The sequence below is a fragment of the Neoarius graeffei genome, chromosome 1, assembly GCF_027579695.1.
Source record: "Neoarius graeffei isolate fNeoGra1 chromosome 1, fNeoGra1.pri, whole genome shotgun sequence".
NCBI lineage: Eukaryota > Metazoa > Chordata > Actinopteri > Siluriformes > Ariidae > Neoarius > Neoarius graeffei.
In genome coordinates this window covers 99,134,010-99,150,632 of record NC_083569.1, presented here as the reverse complement: position 1 = coordinate 99,150,632, position 16,623 = coordinate 99,134,010, and the positions used below count along the sequence as shown (strand labels likewise).

The window sequence follows — 16,623 nt, the reverse complement described above, 5'->3', positions numbered from 1 at the left end:
AGGACCAAACTAATAAATATTGGCGGTCAGCGAGCACCTCGGTGTGATCAGCTGTTCGTTTAGCGACAGAATGATGAAACTGTCAGTGCATACTCAAAGGTAAACCTGCACATGCGTGCGCGCGCACACACACACACGGACTTCCTCTGTCTGCTTGACTGCGTGAAGCGAGCGATTTCATGCACATTATTTCCTTAAATTAAATAACTTCCCAGCCACAGAATGGCCTGATATTTTGTTAGATATTACAGAAATAAGCATTTTTTTTTTCGAGGTCTGGTTTCCATCAAATCCTGCGCTCTGATTGGCTGGCGAGCGGGTCCGTATCCTACGATACGGACCTCTGGCGACTTGCTCGTTCACAACAACAACAAACATCGTAGCAATTTTTGTCAACATTTAATTTCGCATTTCTCAGGAGAATAGCATTAATTTTACAGCATGGATAGCGATAACGACAGTGTTCACAGCGAAAGCAAGTTTTACTACCCTGAGGAAGAAGAGATAAAAGAAAACATTTCAGGAGAAAGCTAAAAACCTCTAACTGTTGCTAACGCCGAGCAAAAACATGGCTGAATCCTGAATGACTGAGTTTTGTATAAATAGGGGACTACATAGGCGGCAAAATGTAGTTTTTTTCCTGCTATGGAAGCACCGGCGCGGGAACCGGGGGTGCGGGGGGTGCGGCAGCACTCCCTGGTGGTGGACCCTCAAAACTGACATGAACATAAAACAAAACTTATGTGAAAATATATTTGTTTATTTATTTGTTTTCATTTGGCTCTGCTGATTTTATATGTAATGTTTTAGATGTAGGATGATGAGGGCTACATTTTAGTTATTTAAAAAAGGATTTAATTAAAACTTATAACTTAATATGTAGCCTAGTGGACCATCAGAATTTTTTTTGTCGTGACGTTGACGTTCAGATTTTCAGCGCGCGAAATTACAACAGGAAGCGAGTACGAGTTGACCGTCTGTAGAGAAATACAATGTTAGCACATTTCCAGTTTGTTATCTGCGTTGGGTGTGTTAAACCGTGTGGATTTAAGTGGAATAATTGCGAGAAGTCATATGATCAAGACAGCGTTTTAAGGTAAGGCCATTTGGTTATTAATTTTGCCCGCTGTGTCGTGTTCACTTGAGCCTATTTGGTATGCCTTGAACAAGTGCAGGTGTTGCTAGCATCGTGCTTTGAAGTTGACTCAGATGTAACTACAGTCTTAAAAAATGTTCGTTTAAAACGGTGTGTCCATGCTCATCATGTTTTACTTTTACTTTTCTTAATGGAGAGTGTGAAATACCGCTGCATCACTTTTATGAGTGATTTTTGCAATAGAACACTAAGTTAGTGTCACTAACCCATAGTAGTAGGATGAGTGGGTTCATGGATTTCGGTCTGTTGATTGAGAGAACCATGGTGTTTGTGTTGTTCCAGCGAGAGTGTTGTTCTGTTTCATGTGTGTGTGTGTGTGTGCGCGCGCGTGCGTGCGACTAACTACTGTATTTGAAATGCACACTCGCTTGACTGGATCTGGGTATGTAAGGCTGTAATCGGGTGGAATCCGCGTCTCCTTCAGTTTATCTAGAGCAGATGTAAAACCTGCGACTGTTAAACCACAGCTGTGTGCTTCTGCTTCTAAAATAACCTGTCCTTCGTAATTGTGTTAACTGAGAATTGTCATTGACAGACAGGCTTCAGATTCTTCCGTCATCACTCAAAAAAAAAAAAAAACGTCGTTTTTACGGATTAGGCCTATAAGTAGTAGGCAGTTTAACGAAATATTGCAATTGCAAGCTTAAAAGGATTTCGGACGCCTGATTGGTTAAAATGCAGGAAATTGCATCTAAGAAATACAAAATTTTCTGGGGGAGGACCCCCAGACCCCCCTTCAAAAAAATGTCCCAGGTCACGTCACAGCACCCCCTGCCAACAATGTTTTCCCGCGCTGCTGTATGGAAGTGCACTTGTATACCGAGAAGGAAGCAATTTGCATTACAGCCGTGACTGAGGATTCAAAATGGCGGCTCAGCTCGGTTTTCCCTTTCGGGCGCTCTCGTTTTCTGTTAGAATTTGGTAAAGAAAAAAAAAATATTATTTACCAGCTTAAGGTCGGGCTGTATGGTGCAGTACCGTGACCTCGGCCTTAAATACTGACCTCGGTCACGGTATTTCATGATACGGACCTCCCAGCTGGTAAATAGTATATATTTCACAATGACCAAATTTCAGACGGAACTAAATTTCACCGATTTTACGAAATCGAAAGGCCGTCTAGCTTTAATTTTAGAAATCAAAAAGCCGTATAATAAACTTCTTATCAAGACCCCGGTTTGATATTTTCCCTTAAAGATCTCGCGCTCAGTTAGTAAGTAGTTAATAATAACTTCAGCTTTGATGAATATCAAAGTGGATATTAGTTAATTATTGTTATTATACATAAATCAGAACTATGACATGATACCTCATGATTATGAGATAGATAATTATGAGATATTTTCTCATTATTATGACGTACTGGTGACTGACTTTCTTTCTTCCAGGTGGAGGAGATGATGGCCTTCCAGAGCACAGGCACAGGAGGGGAACAAAAACAGACGGTGTGAAGTTCTCCTGCACGTGCCCAAACACGAGTGACGTTTCCAACAAACGGTCCAATGAGAAGGCGCGTTTCCGTGTGCGTCAGAGAACAACACTGTGACGTGTGCGTGTTGTCTCCTAGCAGAGCAGGAAACGGGGCAGGCCGAGACTTCCGGGGGAGAGTGGCGAGCTGGAAATAATGTTATCATCATTATAATGAGCGAAATATTTATCAGTGATATGAAGTAAAGAGAAATGTGTTTAATTAGAGTTTAACTGCGTTATTGAACGGAAATGACGTGATGCTGGTTGATGAGAACTTCCAGTGTTGTGGTTGGAGCTAGTTTGTTAGCGTGCTGGCTAAAGGGGAAGAGCTGCTGTGTGTGGATAAACATGCTTTAATTCTCATCCAGAATGAAGGAGAAATCCTGAACACTTCGCGCTGTATACTGTTTCACATCGTATTTATCTACTAAAGCGCGCGCGTGTGTGTGTGTGTGTGAGAGAGAGAGAGTAGTGTGGATGTTATTTAGTTAGTGTGTGTGTTTTTTAGTGTGGATATTAGTGTGTGTGTGTGTGTGTGTGTTAGTGACTGTGTGGGTGTGTGTTTTTTAGTGTGGATATTAGTGTGTGGGTGTGTTAGTGAGTGGGTGTGTTAGTGTGTGTGTTAGTGACTGTGTGGGTGTGTGTTTTTTAGTGTGGATATTAGTGTGTGGGTGTGTTAGTGAGTGGGTGTGTTAGTGTGTGTGTTAGTGACTGTGTGGGTGTGTGTTTTTTAGTGTGGATATTAGTGTGTGGGTGTGTTAGTGTGTGTGTTAGTGACTGTGTGGGTGTGTGTTTTTTAGTGTGGATATTAGTGTGTGGGTGTGTTAGTGAGTGGGTGTGTTAGGGTGTGTGTTTTTTAGTGTGGATATTAGTCTGTGTGTGTTAGTGAGTGTGTGGGTGTGTTAGTGTAGAGGAAGAGGAGCGCTGATTGGCTTGCGCTCGTATTAGTGACGATGGGAAACTGTCTGAAATCTCCAACATCAGACGACATTTCATTACTGCACGAGTCTCAGTCGGACCGAGCCAGCACCGGGGACGGAGCCGAGCCCGAGTTGGAGCCTCCTCCACCCTACGAGGTCAGTTCTGTTTGGTTCGTTGAGAGGAGAGTCCTGTCCTGCCCTGTTCTGCTGTGTCCTGTCATGTCCTATTCTACCTTGCCCTGCCCTCTCCTGTTATGCCCTGCCGTGCCCTGCCCTCTCCTGCCGTGCCCTGCCCTCTCCTGCTGTGCCCTGCCCTCTCCTGCCGTGCCCTGCCCTCTCCTGCTGTGCCCTGCCGTGCCCTGCCCTCTCCTGCTGTGCCCTGCCGTGCCCTGCCCTCTCCTGCTGTGCCCTGCCGTGCCCTGCCCTCTCCTGCTGTGCCCTGCCCTCTCCTGCAGTGTCCTGCCGTGCCCTGCCCTCTCCTGCAGTGTCCTGCCGTGCCCTGCCCTCTCCTGCAGTGTCCTGCCGTGCCCTGCCCTCTCCTGCAGTGTCCTGCCGTGCCCTGCCCTCTCCTGCAGTGTCCTGCCGTGCCCTGCCCTCTCCTGCAGTGTCCTGCCGTGCCCTGCCCTCTCCTGCAGTGTCCTGCCGTGCCCTGCCCTCTCCTGCAGTGTCCTGCCGTGCCCTGCCCTCTCCTGCAGTGTCCTGCCGTGCCCTGCCCTCTCCTGCAGTGTCCTGCCGTGCCCTGCCCTCTCCTGCAGTGTCCTGCCGTGCCCTGCCCTCTCCTGCTGTGCCCTGCCGTGCCCTGCCCTCTCCTGCTGTGCCCTGCCGTGCCCTGCCCTCTCCTGCTGTGCCCTGCCGTGCCCTGCCCTCTCCTGCTGTGCCCTGCCGTGCCCTGCCCTCTCCTGCTGTGCCCTGCCGTGCCCTGCCCTCTCCTGCCGTGCCCTGCCCTCTCCTGCAGTGTCCTGCCGTGCCCTGCCCTCTCCTGCAGTGTCCTGCCGTGCCCTGCCCTGCCCTCTCCTGCAGTGCCTTGCCCTCTCCTGCAGTGCCCTGCCCTCTCCTGCAGTGCCCTGCCCTCTCCTGCAGTGTCCTGCCTTGCACTGTTGTTTTCAGCCCTGTCCTGCCGTGCACTGTCGTCTTCTGTTGTGTCCTGCCTTGCCCTGCCCTGCCCTCTCCTGTTATGCCCTGCCTTGTGGAGAGGGCAAGGCAGGACACAGCAGAACAGCCGTGTCCTGCCGTGCCCTGCCCTCTCCTGCCGTGCCCTGCCCTCTCCTGCAGTGTTCTGCCATGCCCTGCCCTCTCCTGCCTTGCACTGTTGTCTTCTGCCCTCTTCTACCCTCTCCTGCCGTGTCCTGCCTTGCACTGTCGTCTTCTGCCCTGCCCTCTCCTGCCGTGCCCTGCCCTCTCCTGCCGTGCCCTGCCCTCTCCTGCAGTGTCCTGCTTTGCACTGCCCTCTCCTGCCCTCTTCTGCAGTGTCCTGCCCTCTTCTGCCCTCTCCTGCAGTGCCCTGCCCTCTTCTGCCCTCTCCTGCCATGCCCTGCCCTCTCCTGCCGTGCCCTGCCCTCTCCTGTCGTGCCCTGCCCTCTCCTGTCGTGCCCTGCCCTCTCCTGCCTTGCCCTGCCCTCTCCTGCCGTGCCCTGCCCTCTCCTGCTGTGTCCTGCCTTGCACTGTTGACTTCTGCCCTCTCCTGCCGTGCCCTGCCCTCTCCTGCTGTGCCCTGCCCTCTCCTGCAGTGTCCTGCTTTGCCCTGCCCTCTCCTGCCGTGTCCTGCCTTGCACTGCCCTCTCCTGTCGTCTCCTGCCATGTCCTGCCTTGCCCTGCCCTCTCCTGCCATGTCCTGCCTTGCACTGCCCTCTCCTGTTGTCTCCTGCCCTGCCCTGTCCTGCCTTGCTCTGCCCTGTCCTGCCTTGCTCTGCCCTGCCCTCTCCTGTTGTCTCCTGCCTTGCCCTGCCTTGCTCTGCCCTGCCTTCTCTTGCTGTGTCCTGCCTTGCTCTGCCCTGCCCTCTCCTGCCGTGTCCTGTCCTGTCGTAGTGTTAATAAGGTGGAGCAGGTCACAGCATTCCTGCTCAGGGACTGAGATAAAACCCTGAGTTTACTGTACACAGCTCGGGTTCTATTTAACACTTTTTATACCCCCAGTTTTTCAGGATTGGCTGGTGCTTTAGATTCTGTGCTGCAGGTTACAGTTAGTCACAGACGTACACAGTTTATACAGCAAACTTTATTACAACGTTACATTACAGGCATTTAACAGACGCTCTTATCCAGTGCGATGTGCAACAAGCGCTGAACTTCTGGAAAAGAAAATTCTAGTGCCAAGTGAACAAGTGACAGAATAACACTCAGTGTAAGATTCTGTTGAAGAACCAACAATCTGCAAACAGCCAAGGAAACAAACCAACCAAACACTCTCAGAAAGTAAAGTACGTTATTTCATGCCGCTGTACCTTTAGGGGCACAGCGGCTTGTCACTGGGTCAGGACCCTCTAAGGTATTTACTGTATTTGTACCCTTTATATACTGATTGGGAACATACTGTATATGTTCCTTTTTGACCATTAAAAAGGACACATAGTTACCTTGAAGTCCAATAATGAGCCCTAGGGGGTACATTAGTGTAGACTGTACCTTGGGGAACAGAAATGGACTACTACTGTACCCCTATTTCTGATAGTGTAGAAATGAACTGACAAAGTACAATTAAATAGAGAAAAATAAAACTCGAACGGCTAACCCCTGGCTCAACAGGACACAGCCTGGGTTGGTCAACACCGATACGCAGTGACACAGTGCAAACTGAGCCCAAATATCAAAAAGGGTCTTTCTTCACTTCCTTTCTTCCTTACCTCCTTGCTTTCTTTCTTCTGCATCTTTCTTTTTTATTTAATTCGTTCTTTCCTCACTTTCTCCTTGATTCCTTCCTCACTTTCTTCCTTCAGTAGGGCTGTGCAATATGACTATTTTTTTCGCGGTCCGGTTTCCATCAAATCCTGCGCTCTGATTGGCTGGCGAGCGGGTCCGTATCCTATGATACGGACCCCGGTTACGGACCTCTGGCAACTCACTCATTCACAACAAGAAGAAGCATAGTAGCATTTTTGTCAACATTTATCTTTTTTTTAATATAAGATTTATTTATAAGATTATCAAAAATCTTATAAATTTTTGCCAGCATTTCTCAGGAAAATAGCATTAATTTTACAGCATGGATAGCGATAACGACAGTGTTCACAGCGAAAGCGAGTTTTACTCCCCTGAGGAAGAAGAAATAAAAGAAAACATTTCAAGAGAAAGTTAAAAACCTGTAACTGTTGCTAACGCCGAGCAAAAACATGGCTGAATCCTGAATGACTCCTATTTTGTGTAAATAGGGGACTACATAGGCGGCAAAATGTAGTTTTTTTCCTGCCATGGAAGTGCACTTGTATACCGAGGAGGAAGCCATTTGCATTACAGCCGTGAATGAGGATTCAAAATGGCGATTCGGCTCGGTTTTCCCTTTCGGGCGCTCTCGTTTTCTGTTAGAATTTGGTAAATAAAAAAATAAATATATTATTTACCAGCTTAAGGTCGGTCCGTATGGTGAGAAACCCGGACCTCGGCCTTGAATACTGACCTTGGCCCAGAGGGCCTCGCTCAGTACTTTCAAGACCTCGGTCACGATATTTCACGATACAGACCTCCCAGCTGGTAAATAACATATATATTATATTATATAGAAATGAGTGTTTTACTGGGAAATACACCACTCATATTTTTCATCCGAGCTCCATCCGGGACACGGAGAACCAAAACCGTGGCATAAATCTCTGTCACTCGTGAGGAAATCGATGAATTTTTGTGATAAATTTGGGGACTTTTTTTGTTTGTGAATGTGTCGATATAATAAAAAGAAAATCACACGTTGGCTTGAAGATATAAAGTTTATCTTCTCATGTTGAAAAACTCACGTTTTTCATACAAAATATGTTGCAGATCTGAGTGACATATTTAAATAATATTGGTGGTGTTGAGTGGTATATCAGATATATTCCATTGAGCTAGCATGATGTTGAACGAGTTGAAGATGAGTAGCTGAATGGAATATATCTCATATACCATGAAAAAAAGCCAGCCAATATTATTATTATTATTATACATACACATAACTGTTCGATGGAACAGTTATAGATTTTACAAAAAGTTAAGAACACGGCGGTAACTTACCAATATTGAATGCTGATTCTGATTGAATGTAATTCAGTGTTCTGTCGATCCAATGTACTGTACAGAGTTAAAGTTCTAACAATAAAAATGGTCCAAGTCCAAAAAGCCTGAACAACAACCCAACTCATATACAAGCGATATCCAGGTTGACAGTGAGTTCAGTTACTTCTGGTCGTAGTTAATTGTTACATTGCAGTTGTTCAGAACAAAAGGGCTTTGCTGAGTGAAGTCCTCTTGTAAAAGTCTCCGTCACTTTTCCTCACCTCCAAGTAGAACTTTGACAAAATTTTCACTATTGCTCTCTCTTCCAGTTTTTCAATGACCGTTGATCTGTTTTTCTCTTGTAAATATGCATAAAGAATATCCAGTGAAGTTTTGGTAGCCTTTCGGGTGTTCAGCGCGTCTTTCTCTTTTCAAAATATATCTTGCGCTTTGAATGACGCAAACCTCACGGCCATGTTTGTGTACAAACTGTCAGTCACTCACTAACGTGGAAGTTTTACATCTCCGACGTGTGTCTCTCCCAGTTTTTTCATATATTTAATGCAGAAGATTAAATGCATGAAGAATATCCAGTGAAGTTCTGGTAGCCTTTCTGGTGTTCAGCGCATCTTTCTCTTTCAAAATTCTCTCTAACTCAGGGGTTTTCAAAGTGTGGGAGAGTCAGCCCCCCCTCAGAGAGCAAATAAACAACAGCGCCCCCCCCCCTCACAATTTTTGTTGTTGCTATACTTAATGTTCCATTCGTATTTTTAAAAAATGGTTGTTGTACACATTTTTATTTTTTTCTTTTACACATTTAAAACATATGAGCTTTTTTAAAACCTCTTTTTTCACATTTTAAACATCTGTGCTTTTTAAAACCTTTTTTTTACACATTTTAAACATCTGTGCTTTTTAAAACCTTTTTTTTTACACATTTTAAACATCTGTGCTTTTTAAAACCTTTTTTTTACACATTTTAAACATCTGTGCTTTTTAAAACCTCTTTTTTTTTACACATTTTAAACATCTGTGCTTTTTAAAACCTTTTTTTTTTTACACATTTTAAACATCTGTGCTTTTTAAAACCTTTTTTTTACACATTTTAAACATCTGTGCTTTTTAAAACCTCTTTTTTTTTACACATTTTAAACATCTGTGCTTTTTAAAACCTTTTTTTTTACACATTTTAAACATCTGTGCTTTTTAAATCCTCTTTTTTACACATTTTAAACATCTGTGCTTTTTAAAACCTCTTTTACACATTTTAAACATCTGCTTTTTAAAACCTCTTTTTTACACATTTTAAACATCTGTGCTTTTTAAAACCTCTTTTTTTACACATTTTAAACATCTGTGCTTTTTAAAACCTCTTTTTTTTTTACACATTTTAAACATCTGTGCTTTTTAAAACCTCTTTTTTTTACACATTTTAAACATCTGTGCTTTTTAAAACCTCTTTTTTTTTTTACACATTTTAAACATCTGTGCTTTTTAAAACCTCTTTTTTACACATTTTAAACATCTGTGCTTTTTAAAACCTTTTTTTTTTTACACATTTTAAACATCTGTGCTTTTTAAAACTTCTTTTTTTTACACATTTTAAACATCTGTGCTTTTTAAAAGATCTTTTTTTTTACACATTTTAAACATCTGTGCTTTTTAAAAAAAAAACATCTTGTTTTACACATTTTAAACATCTCATAGCATCGTTAGCTAGCACCTCTTGGCAGACAACACACTGTGGCAGTGGAGCATCTTCAGATCCAGTCCATGAAAATCCAAACTTTAAATAATCGTGGTCATACTTCCTTCTTTTTTTGCTTGGCCCAGACTCTGTCTCCTCACTCACTGTAGCTTTAGGTACTAAAAATCGATCCATTTTGTCTCTGGCAAAGGCTAGCTGAAGTTCACTAAATGTCCGCAATAGTAACTTATTCCGATTTATTTTTCCTCACGTTGCGCCCCCCCTGAAGAACTCTGGCGCCCCCTAGGGGAGGCACGCCCCACACTTTGAAAAGCCCTGCTCTAACTCTCTCTTTTAATGAAGCAAACTGTCAGTCACTCAGTAGCTCAGAATCTTACATAATTTTACATCTCTGATGTGTCTCTTTTCCAGTTTTTCGGTGTCTGTTGGTGTGTTTTTCTTTTGTAAATATGTGTGAAGAATATATAATGAAATTTTGGGAGCCTTTCGGGTGTTCAGTGCGTCTTTAGTTTCGATTTATTTATTTCGTGCTTAATCCTAGCACTGGATCTTCTCTCTCTCCCTCCCGGCCGACAAAGAATTGGTTCTGTGCATGCGCGGCAGAAAAGTTTTGTCATTGGATCTTCGCGTGAGCTCCAATGCGTGATGTCGTGTTGTCTTGACAACGTGCAATATTCTAACGATATTGCACGCTCATTCTCCATTGGGGAGAGTAGTGTAATACGTGGAGGATAAGCGATATGAGAACAATATGGCATGCTATCAATAAACCTGCTAGAAGGGAATAGAACACATGTTGTTTTTATTCCATGGAAAAAGTGTCCTGTATGTATAATAATTCCCGATATTTCACTCCGATGATGTCACTCGCACTGTTTTCCTGCTGACTAGATGCGCGTTGTCAAAATGGTGAACCAGTTCAAAATTAAAATACTTTAATAAATTATGACTGTATACCTCCTTCTCAGAGATATCACATGTAATGTAATATATTTTTTTTGCGTTTGAAAGCGGCTGATCAGATTTTAATTTTGAATCTTTAAAATATTCAAATAATTTATCAAATCGCATGTTATCTCAGATTGTTTTGTCACATCTTTTTTTTTTTTTTGTAGGCATTTAAAAAAAAAAAGTCCTTTACTCAGTTTTTCAAATAACAGTCCTAATTATCATGATGCATATCATGAGTCATAGAATCGTCTTCAAGTAGTGTGATGATATTTTTTAGCCCAAAGCCTTGAGCATGAAATCTGTTCCCTCTGTGTCCATAACGTTAATCAGTGTATGGCTGAAAGTGTGTGTGTGGCCCAAACCACCAGTGTTAATTAACACGGAGTTGGTCTGTATTTCCTGTTATAATAAGCTCCACTCTTCTGGGAAGGCTTTCCACTAGATTTTTAGAGCGTGGCTGTGGGGATTTGTGTTCACTCAGCCACAAGAGCATTAGTGAGGTCAGGTGTGCAGTCAGGGTTCCAGTTCATCCCAAAGGTGTTCAGTGGGGTTGAGTTCAAGAGCTACAGTGTACTCGAGAGACGCTAAAGAGGAGGAGATCAGGATTTCTGCCTTTACAGTGGGGATGGACGTGACGTATTAAGCCAGTTCACTCGTATAGTAGACTTTTCAACACATTATACATTTTATCAAAAGTATTGAAACCTATATAGAAGTTCTGCGTGTGTGTTTTGCAGGAGCAGGTCCACATGCCCGTGTACCATCCCACACCCAGCCAGACGTGTTTGGCTACGCAGCTAACAGAGGAGGAGCAGGTCCGCATCGCACAGCGCATCGGCCTCATTCAGCACCTACCCAAAGGAGCGTTCGACAGAGGGAAGGACGGCTCTGAGAAGAAGATCCGAGAGTGAGTGCACTACAGGGGTCGCACACCGGACAAAATATGTCAACGGGATAAGTGTAGTTTTTATCCCCCGCTGGCCGAAAGGGGATTATGTCGTGGCGATGTCCATCCGTCTCGGGAAGGGTGCTCATCTTCTGAAATTAACTCCTCCTCCTCTCACAATTTGTGGAGGAATTTCACGAAACTTGGCAGGATTCTTTGTTATATGTCGGTAATACACATATTATAATTTTGTTAAATTTGGTCGCATTTTCCCAGAGTTCCAGCCCTTGATTAACAAAATTGTACTTTGACAATTTCATGAGTGTGTTTTCCTTCTGAAATCAACTCCTCTCACAATTTTTGGAGGAATTTCACGAAACTTGGCAGGATTCTTTGTTATATGTCGGTAATACGCATATTGCAATTCCGTTCAATTGGGTCACATTTTCCCAGAGTTCCAGCTCTTGATTAACAAAATTTTACTTTGACAATTTCCCAAGAGTGTGCTTTCCTTCCGAAATCAACTCCTGTCACAATTTTTGGATGAATTTCTCGAAGCTTGGCAAAAGGCCTTGTTATATGACAGTAATACGCATATTGCGATTTAATTTAGTTTGTGAAAATTTTCCCAGAGTTTTGAGCCTTGATTAAATAACTTGTACTTTGAGAATTTCATGACGGTGTACATTCTTCTGAAATCAACTCCTCTTACAATTTGTGGAGAAATTTCACCACTTGGCAAAAGGATTCTTTGTTATATGATGGTTATTGAAATTGAAATTTCGTTTAGTTTGGGCAAATTTTCCCAGAGTTATGCCCTTGATTATTAACAAAGTTTGTACTTTGGCAATTTCCTCAAAGTGTGCTTGCTTTCTGAAATCAACTTCCTTCACAGTTCGCTAAAATGGTAGTGCTCTTAGACTTTTAGAACTTGTAGTAGACCAGACTGGACCTGCTGTAGATCTGGAGCTTCAGTTGATTCTTGGTTAGTATTTGTGGGGGTTTTTATAGTCAATATACAGTATATGGACGAGGAATCTGAATTATTATCCCCAGTTGGCTGAAAGGCCCGAAGGGGGATTATGTCGTCGTGATGTCCATCCATCCATCCGTCCCAGGAAGGGTACTCACCTTCTGAAATCAACTCCTCTCTCAATTTTTGGAGGAATTTCACAAAACTTGGCAGGATTCTTTGTTCTATGTCGGTAATACACACATTGCAATTTCACTCAATTCAATCGCATTTTACCAGAGTTGCCAGCGGAGGATATTGTGCTCTCAGAGCGCTCTTGTAATTCATGAAGGGAACTTAAAAACCTGAATGGAAGGAAACGTCACATATGGAGACTGGAACCAGTTTTATTTACACAAAGTAAATAGTTTAGTTTAATGGCTTCGTCACAAATTAACAATAAGATACCGAGAAGCTAAGGCCCTGTCCACACGGCAACGGATTCAGGTGAATCCGATAAAATTGTTTATCGTTTCGGCCTGGCGTCCACACGGCACCGGCGTTTTGGGTGCCCCAAAACGATATTTTTTGAGAACGGTTTCCAGAGTGGAAAAATCTGGCAACGGCGCCGTTGCGAAGTCGTCTTGATGAGTAGAACGGATTTGTTTACGATGACGTCACAACCACATGACTAGAACAAGCAGCACTCACTCATTCACGCCGGGTAGAAGAAGGGGTTTATGCGCATGCGTCCTACTTCTTCTATTGTTCTGGTGTCTCCGATGGGACCATCTTACAGCGCACGTAGAGGTGTGGCATGTGTATTGCATCGTTTTCAGCAAGCGTTGCATTGCCATATGTACCTGATATTTTACTGATCCGTTGCCCATGTGGACGCGATATATATATATATATATATATATATATATATATATATATATATATATATATATATATATATATATATATTTTTTCACCCGCTAAAAAAAAAATCTCGTTGTCGTGTGGATGTAGCCTAAGATACCAAAAATGGTCACGTACATCTAACAAAGAAAAGCGAGAGAGGAATCTTTATTCAGAAGACCTACATCATATAGTATGATTTTCAGTAGGGCTCTGGAAAAAGTGAAAAATAATATATATACTGTTAGAACCTGTGTCTGTCTCAGTTCAGATGCGTTGACGTAAGAGCGCTCTGGAGCAGGGTTGAAACAAACCACACGAGTTAAATCAATCTGGTTTATTCAGGCACTGCTCAGTGATACACACAGAGAGCAGGGTTTATATACATCAGAAGCTTGCGTGACAAGATAAGTAAGGGGCTCGGGGGCACAAGGTCAACTCGCCAGATAAGGAGTCGTTTTTATTATACATGAAAGAGCAGACCATACACCCCCTAGAACAGGAGGAACCAGGAATGTGGTTTCAGCGAAACTAGAAGGTACAGAGAAAATAAAAGAGTATGTTCTCGCGATTATGCACGTTTACCAGGGTGTGAAAGGGTCATAAAGCTCAGGACAGCTATGCACGAGAACACACACAATCTTACAATCCCCTCTTTTATACTTTGTTTACAGAGTATAACTACAGTTTAGACTCTAACGTATTGACAGACATAACAAGACTGATTAGTATGTTGTTTAGCAGTCCAATTGGCAAATCGCCAAAAAACGTTGTCCTCGTGGCTGGCTTGAGCGGGATTCCCTGCTCCAAGCGCTAAGACCAATACCAGAAGGAAAGTCATACTGGTCACTGACTTTGTTCTTTCTGTGTCCACAGGATGTAGATAGTTGAAGGTAGCCCAGGCTCACGTGTCTTCCAGATTCCTCAGTTCAGAAGTCTGCGGGACGCACCGACCATCCCCTCTTTGTAGATCAGCCGAAACCGGATCACTCCGGATGCTGGAAAGGGGATCCCTGAAAAGGCCGTCAGCTATTGTCACAGCAACTTTCTGAAACACAAAAACCTGTTAAGCATCAACAATATAGATTTCTATTACATTGGAGCCTTCTTTATTCGACTGGCATGAATCCACTGTGGAAAAAGGTCAGTTAGTACAGCCGTTCGAGTTACAGCGAGCACATCCGTGGGTTCACTGTAGGGCGGTTCCTCCAAAGGAGCGCCTAATTTCGCAAATTTCTTTACCAACACTTTATCCCCTACCTCAAAGGGGTGAGTGGGTGCCTCAGGAATGGGAGGCTTTTTGGAATTTAGTCTCGTCCAGTACTCATCCAACACCCGCATGAGACCCACGGCGTACTCACTGAGATGTACATCAAGATCACTCGTTCCTATAGCCTGCATACCTCTGCGCCAGGGTGTAGGAAAAGGCCGGCCCATCACGAGCTCATACGGAGACAGGTTGTCGAGGGCCACTTGAGCGGTCATCCGCATGTCAGCGAGGACTAAGGGTAAAATTTGTACCCAGTTTTTAGTGCCGGTTTCTTGCATGGCTTTACGCAGCTTACCCTTGATTGTTCTGTTTGCGCGCTCCACAATACCGGAGGATTGTGGATGGTACGGGATGTGGAATCGCCAAAGGATTTTTAGGTCCTTACATAGTTCTTGTGTCACCTTAGAGGTGAACGGCGTACCTTTGTCAGAGTCTATCCCTACCGGGAGGCCATAACGCGGAATGATTTCTTGCGTCAATTTGTTTACCGCCGTGCGAGCGTCTTCTTTCCCGCAAGGGAAAGCCTCCACCCATCGTGAAAATTTGTCGACCATGACCAAAAGATACTTAAAGGGGCCCTGCTTTGGCATGTGAGTGAAGTCAATCTGCCATTCCTGGAACGGCGTGTCAGGTATGGGAAGGTGCTGATGTACCGCGCCTGGTTTAGATGGATTATTCTGGGCGCACGTTAAACATCTGTCTAGAATGTGATGTACATCGGTGTGTATTTTGTCGATGCAAAATATTTTGGATAAATCCTCCACTACCCCCCTTCGTCCGCGGTGAGTGGGACCATGAAACTCGCGGACGAGAAATGGAGTGCAATGTCTAGGCAAACAAAGGCGGCCCTGAGCATCGATCCGAACGCCGTCAGACGGCTGCGCGCCGCATGAGTCCCAGAAATGGTTGTCTGAGGCCGAAGCGGAGGCCTGGAGGGAGATCAAGTCAATGTCCGGAAGAACGGCACTAATCATACGGCTGGATGAGACCAGGGAGAGAGTAAGCGAAGGCGGAAAAACACCGGAGGCAGCCGCGGCTTTGGCAATGCGATCGGCGAGAGAGTTTCCCCTGATCTCAAAAGAGTCCCCAATACAATGAGCACGAGTCTTAACAATGGCTAAAGAGCGCGGGAGAAGACACGCTGTAATAAGATCAGTAACAAGCGAAGAATGAGAAATGGGCTTACCGTCTGCAGTGGTGAACCCACGCGAAGCCCAAATCCGACCAAAGTCGTGAGCAACGCCGAAAGCGTAACGTGAATCAGTGTAGATAGTGACGTCTGTGTCCTGGGCAATAACACATGCACGAGTTAGAGCGTATAGTTCGGCAGCCTGAGCCGAGGAGAAAGGAAGAGAAAAAGCTTCAACAGTTTCATCAGGAAGGCGGCACACAGAATAACCACACACGAAAACGCCGTCAGAGGGGCGTGAGCACGAGCCGTCCACAAACAGCGAATCACCTGAAAGTAACGGGGTGGAGCGTAAGTCGGGGCGGATACTTGTCTCGAAAAGAATGCTAGAAATGCAGTCGTGTGTTTCAGAAGGAAGAAAATCATCCTGTGAATTGAGGAGGCGCTGAAGCGCGTGCGCGAGAGAATCAAAGGAGGAGGAGGGCTTAACAGTAAGGTTTTCGGTGGCCAAAAGAATAGACTCGTATCCAGAGCGACGCTGCGCAGATAAATGCTGGGTACTGAGGTTCTTTAAAACGTGCACTACATCATGTGAGGTGTGGAGAACGAGCGGGTGAGACAAAACCAGCCGTTCAGCGTCCGTGACCATGACAGCACATGCAGCCACCGCCCTGAGGCAAGCAGGGAGGCCCTGTGCCACAGAATCAAGAGTTTTAGAGAGGAACGCACAAGGCCGCATACCCCCCCCGTGCTCCTGCGCCAAAACCCCAGACGCAGTTCCCTGCTGGTTGCACACATATAAATGAAACGGCAAACGGTAATTCGGAAGTCCGAGAGCAGGGGCCGAGCATAAAGCCTGTTTCAAGGCCCTGAAGGCCGTCAGCATCTCGTCAGACCATACCAAGGGCTGAGTCAAAGGGTCCGAGTGCAGAATTGCAGAGCGCAGACACTTGTCATAGGTGGAACAGTCAGGAATCCACTGGCGGCAGTAATTGATAAGTCCCAGAAAAGCCATGAGGGCGTGTTTGGTGGCAGGCACCTGAGTGTCTAGGATGACCTGCACACGCTCGGGGCTGAGCCTGCGGGAGCCCTGGGA

At 44.7% G+C, this 16,623-nt stretch overlaps 1 protein-coding gene across 1 annotated transcript in view; it reads left to right on the top strand.

Moving 5' to 3' along the window:
- Positions 1 to 2,725: 2,725 nt before the first annotated feature.
- The window catches only part of LOC132876018 (RING finger protein 11-like), a 31,820-nt gene continuing 17,922 nt past the window's right edge, over positions 2,726 to 16,623 (top strand). Inside the window, exons 1-2 of the mRNA XM_060913265.1 lie at positions 2,726 to 3,702; positions 11,125 to 11,294. Coding sequence (XP_060769248.1) covers positions 3,580 to 3,702; positions 11,125 to 11,294 — 293 coding nt within the window. The 5' untranslated portion in view covers positions 2,726 to 3,579. The remainder of the gene's footprint in view (positions 3,703 to 11,124; positions 11,295 to 16,623) is intronic.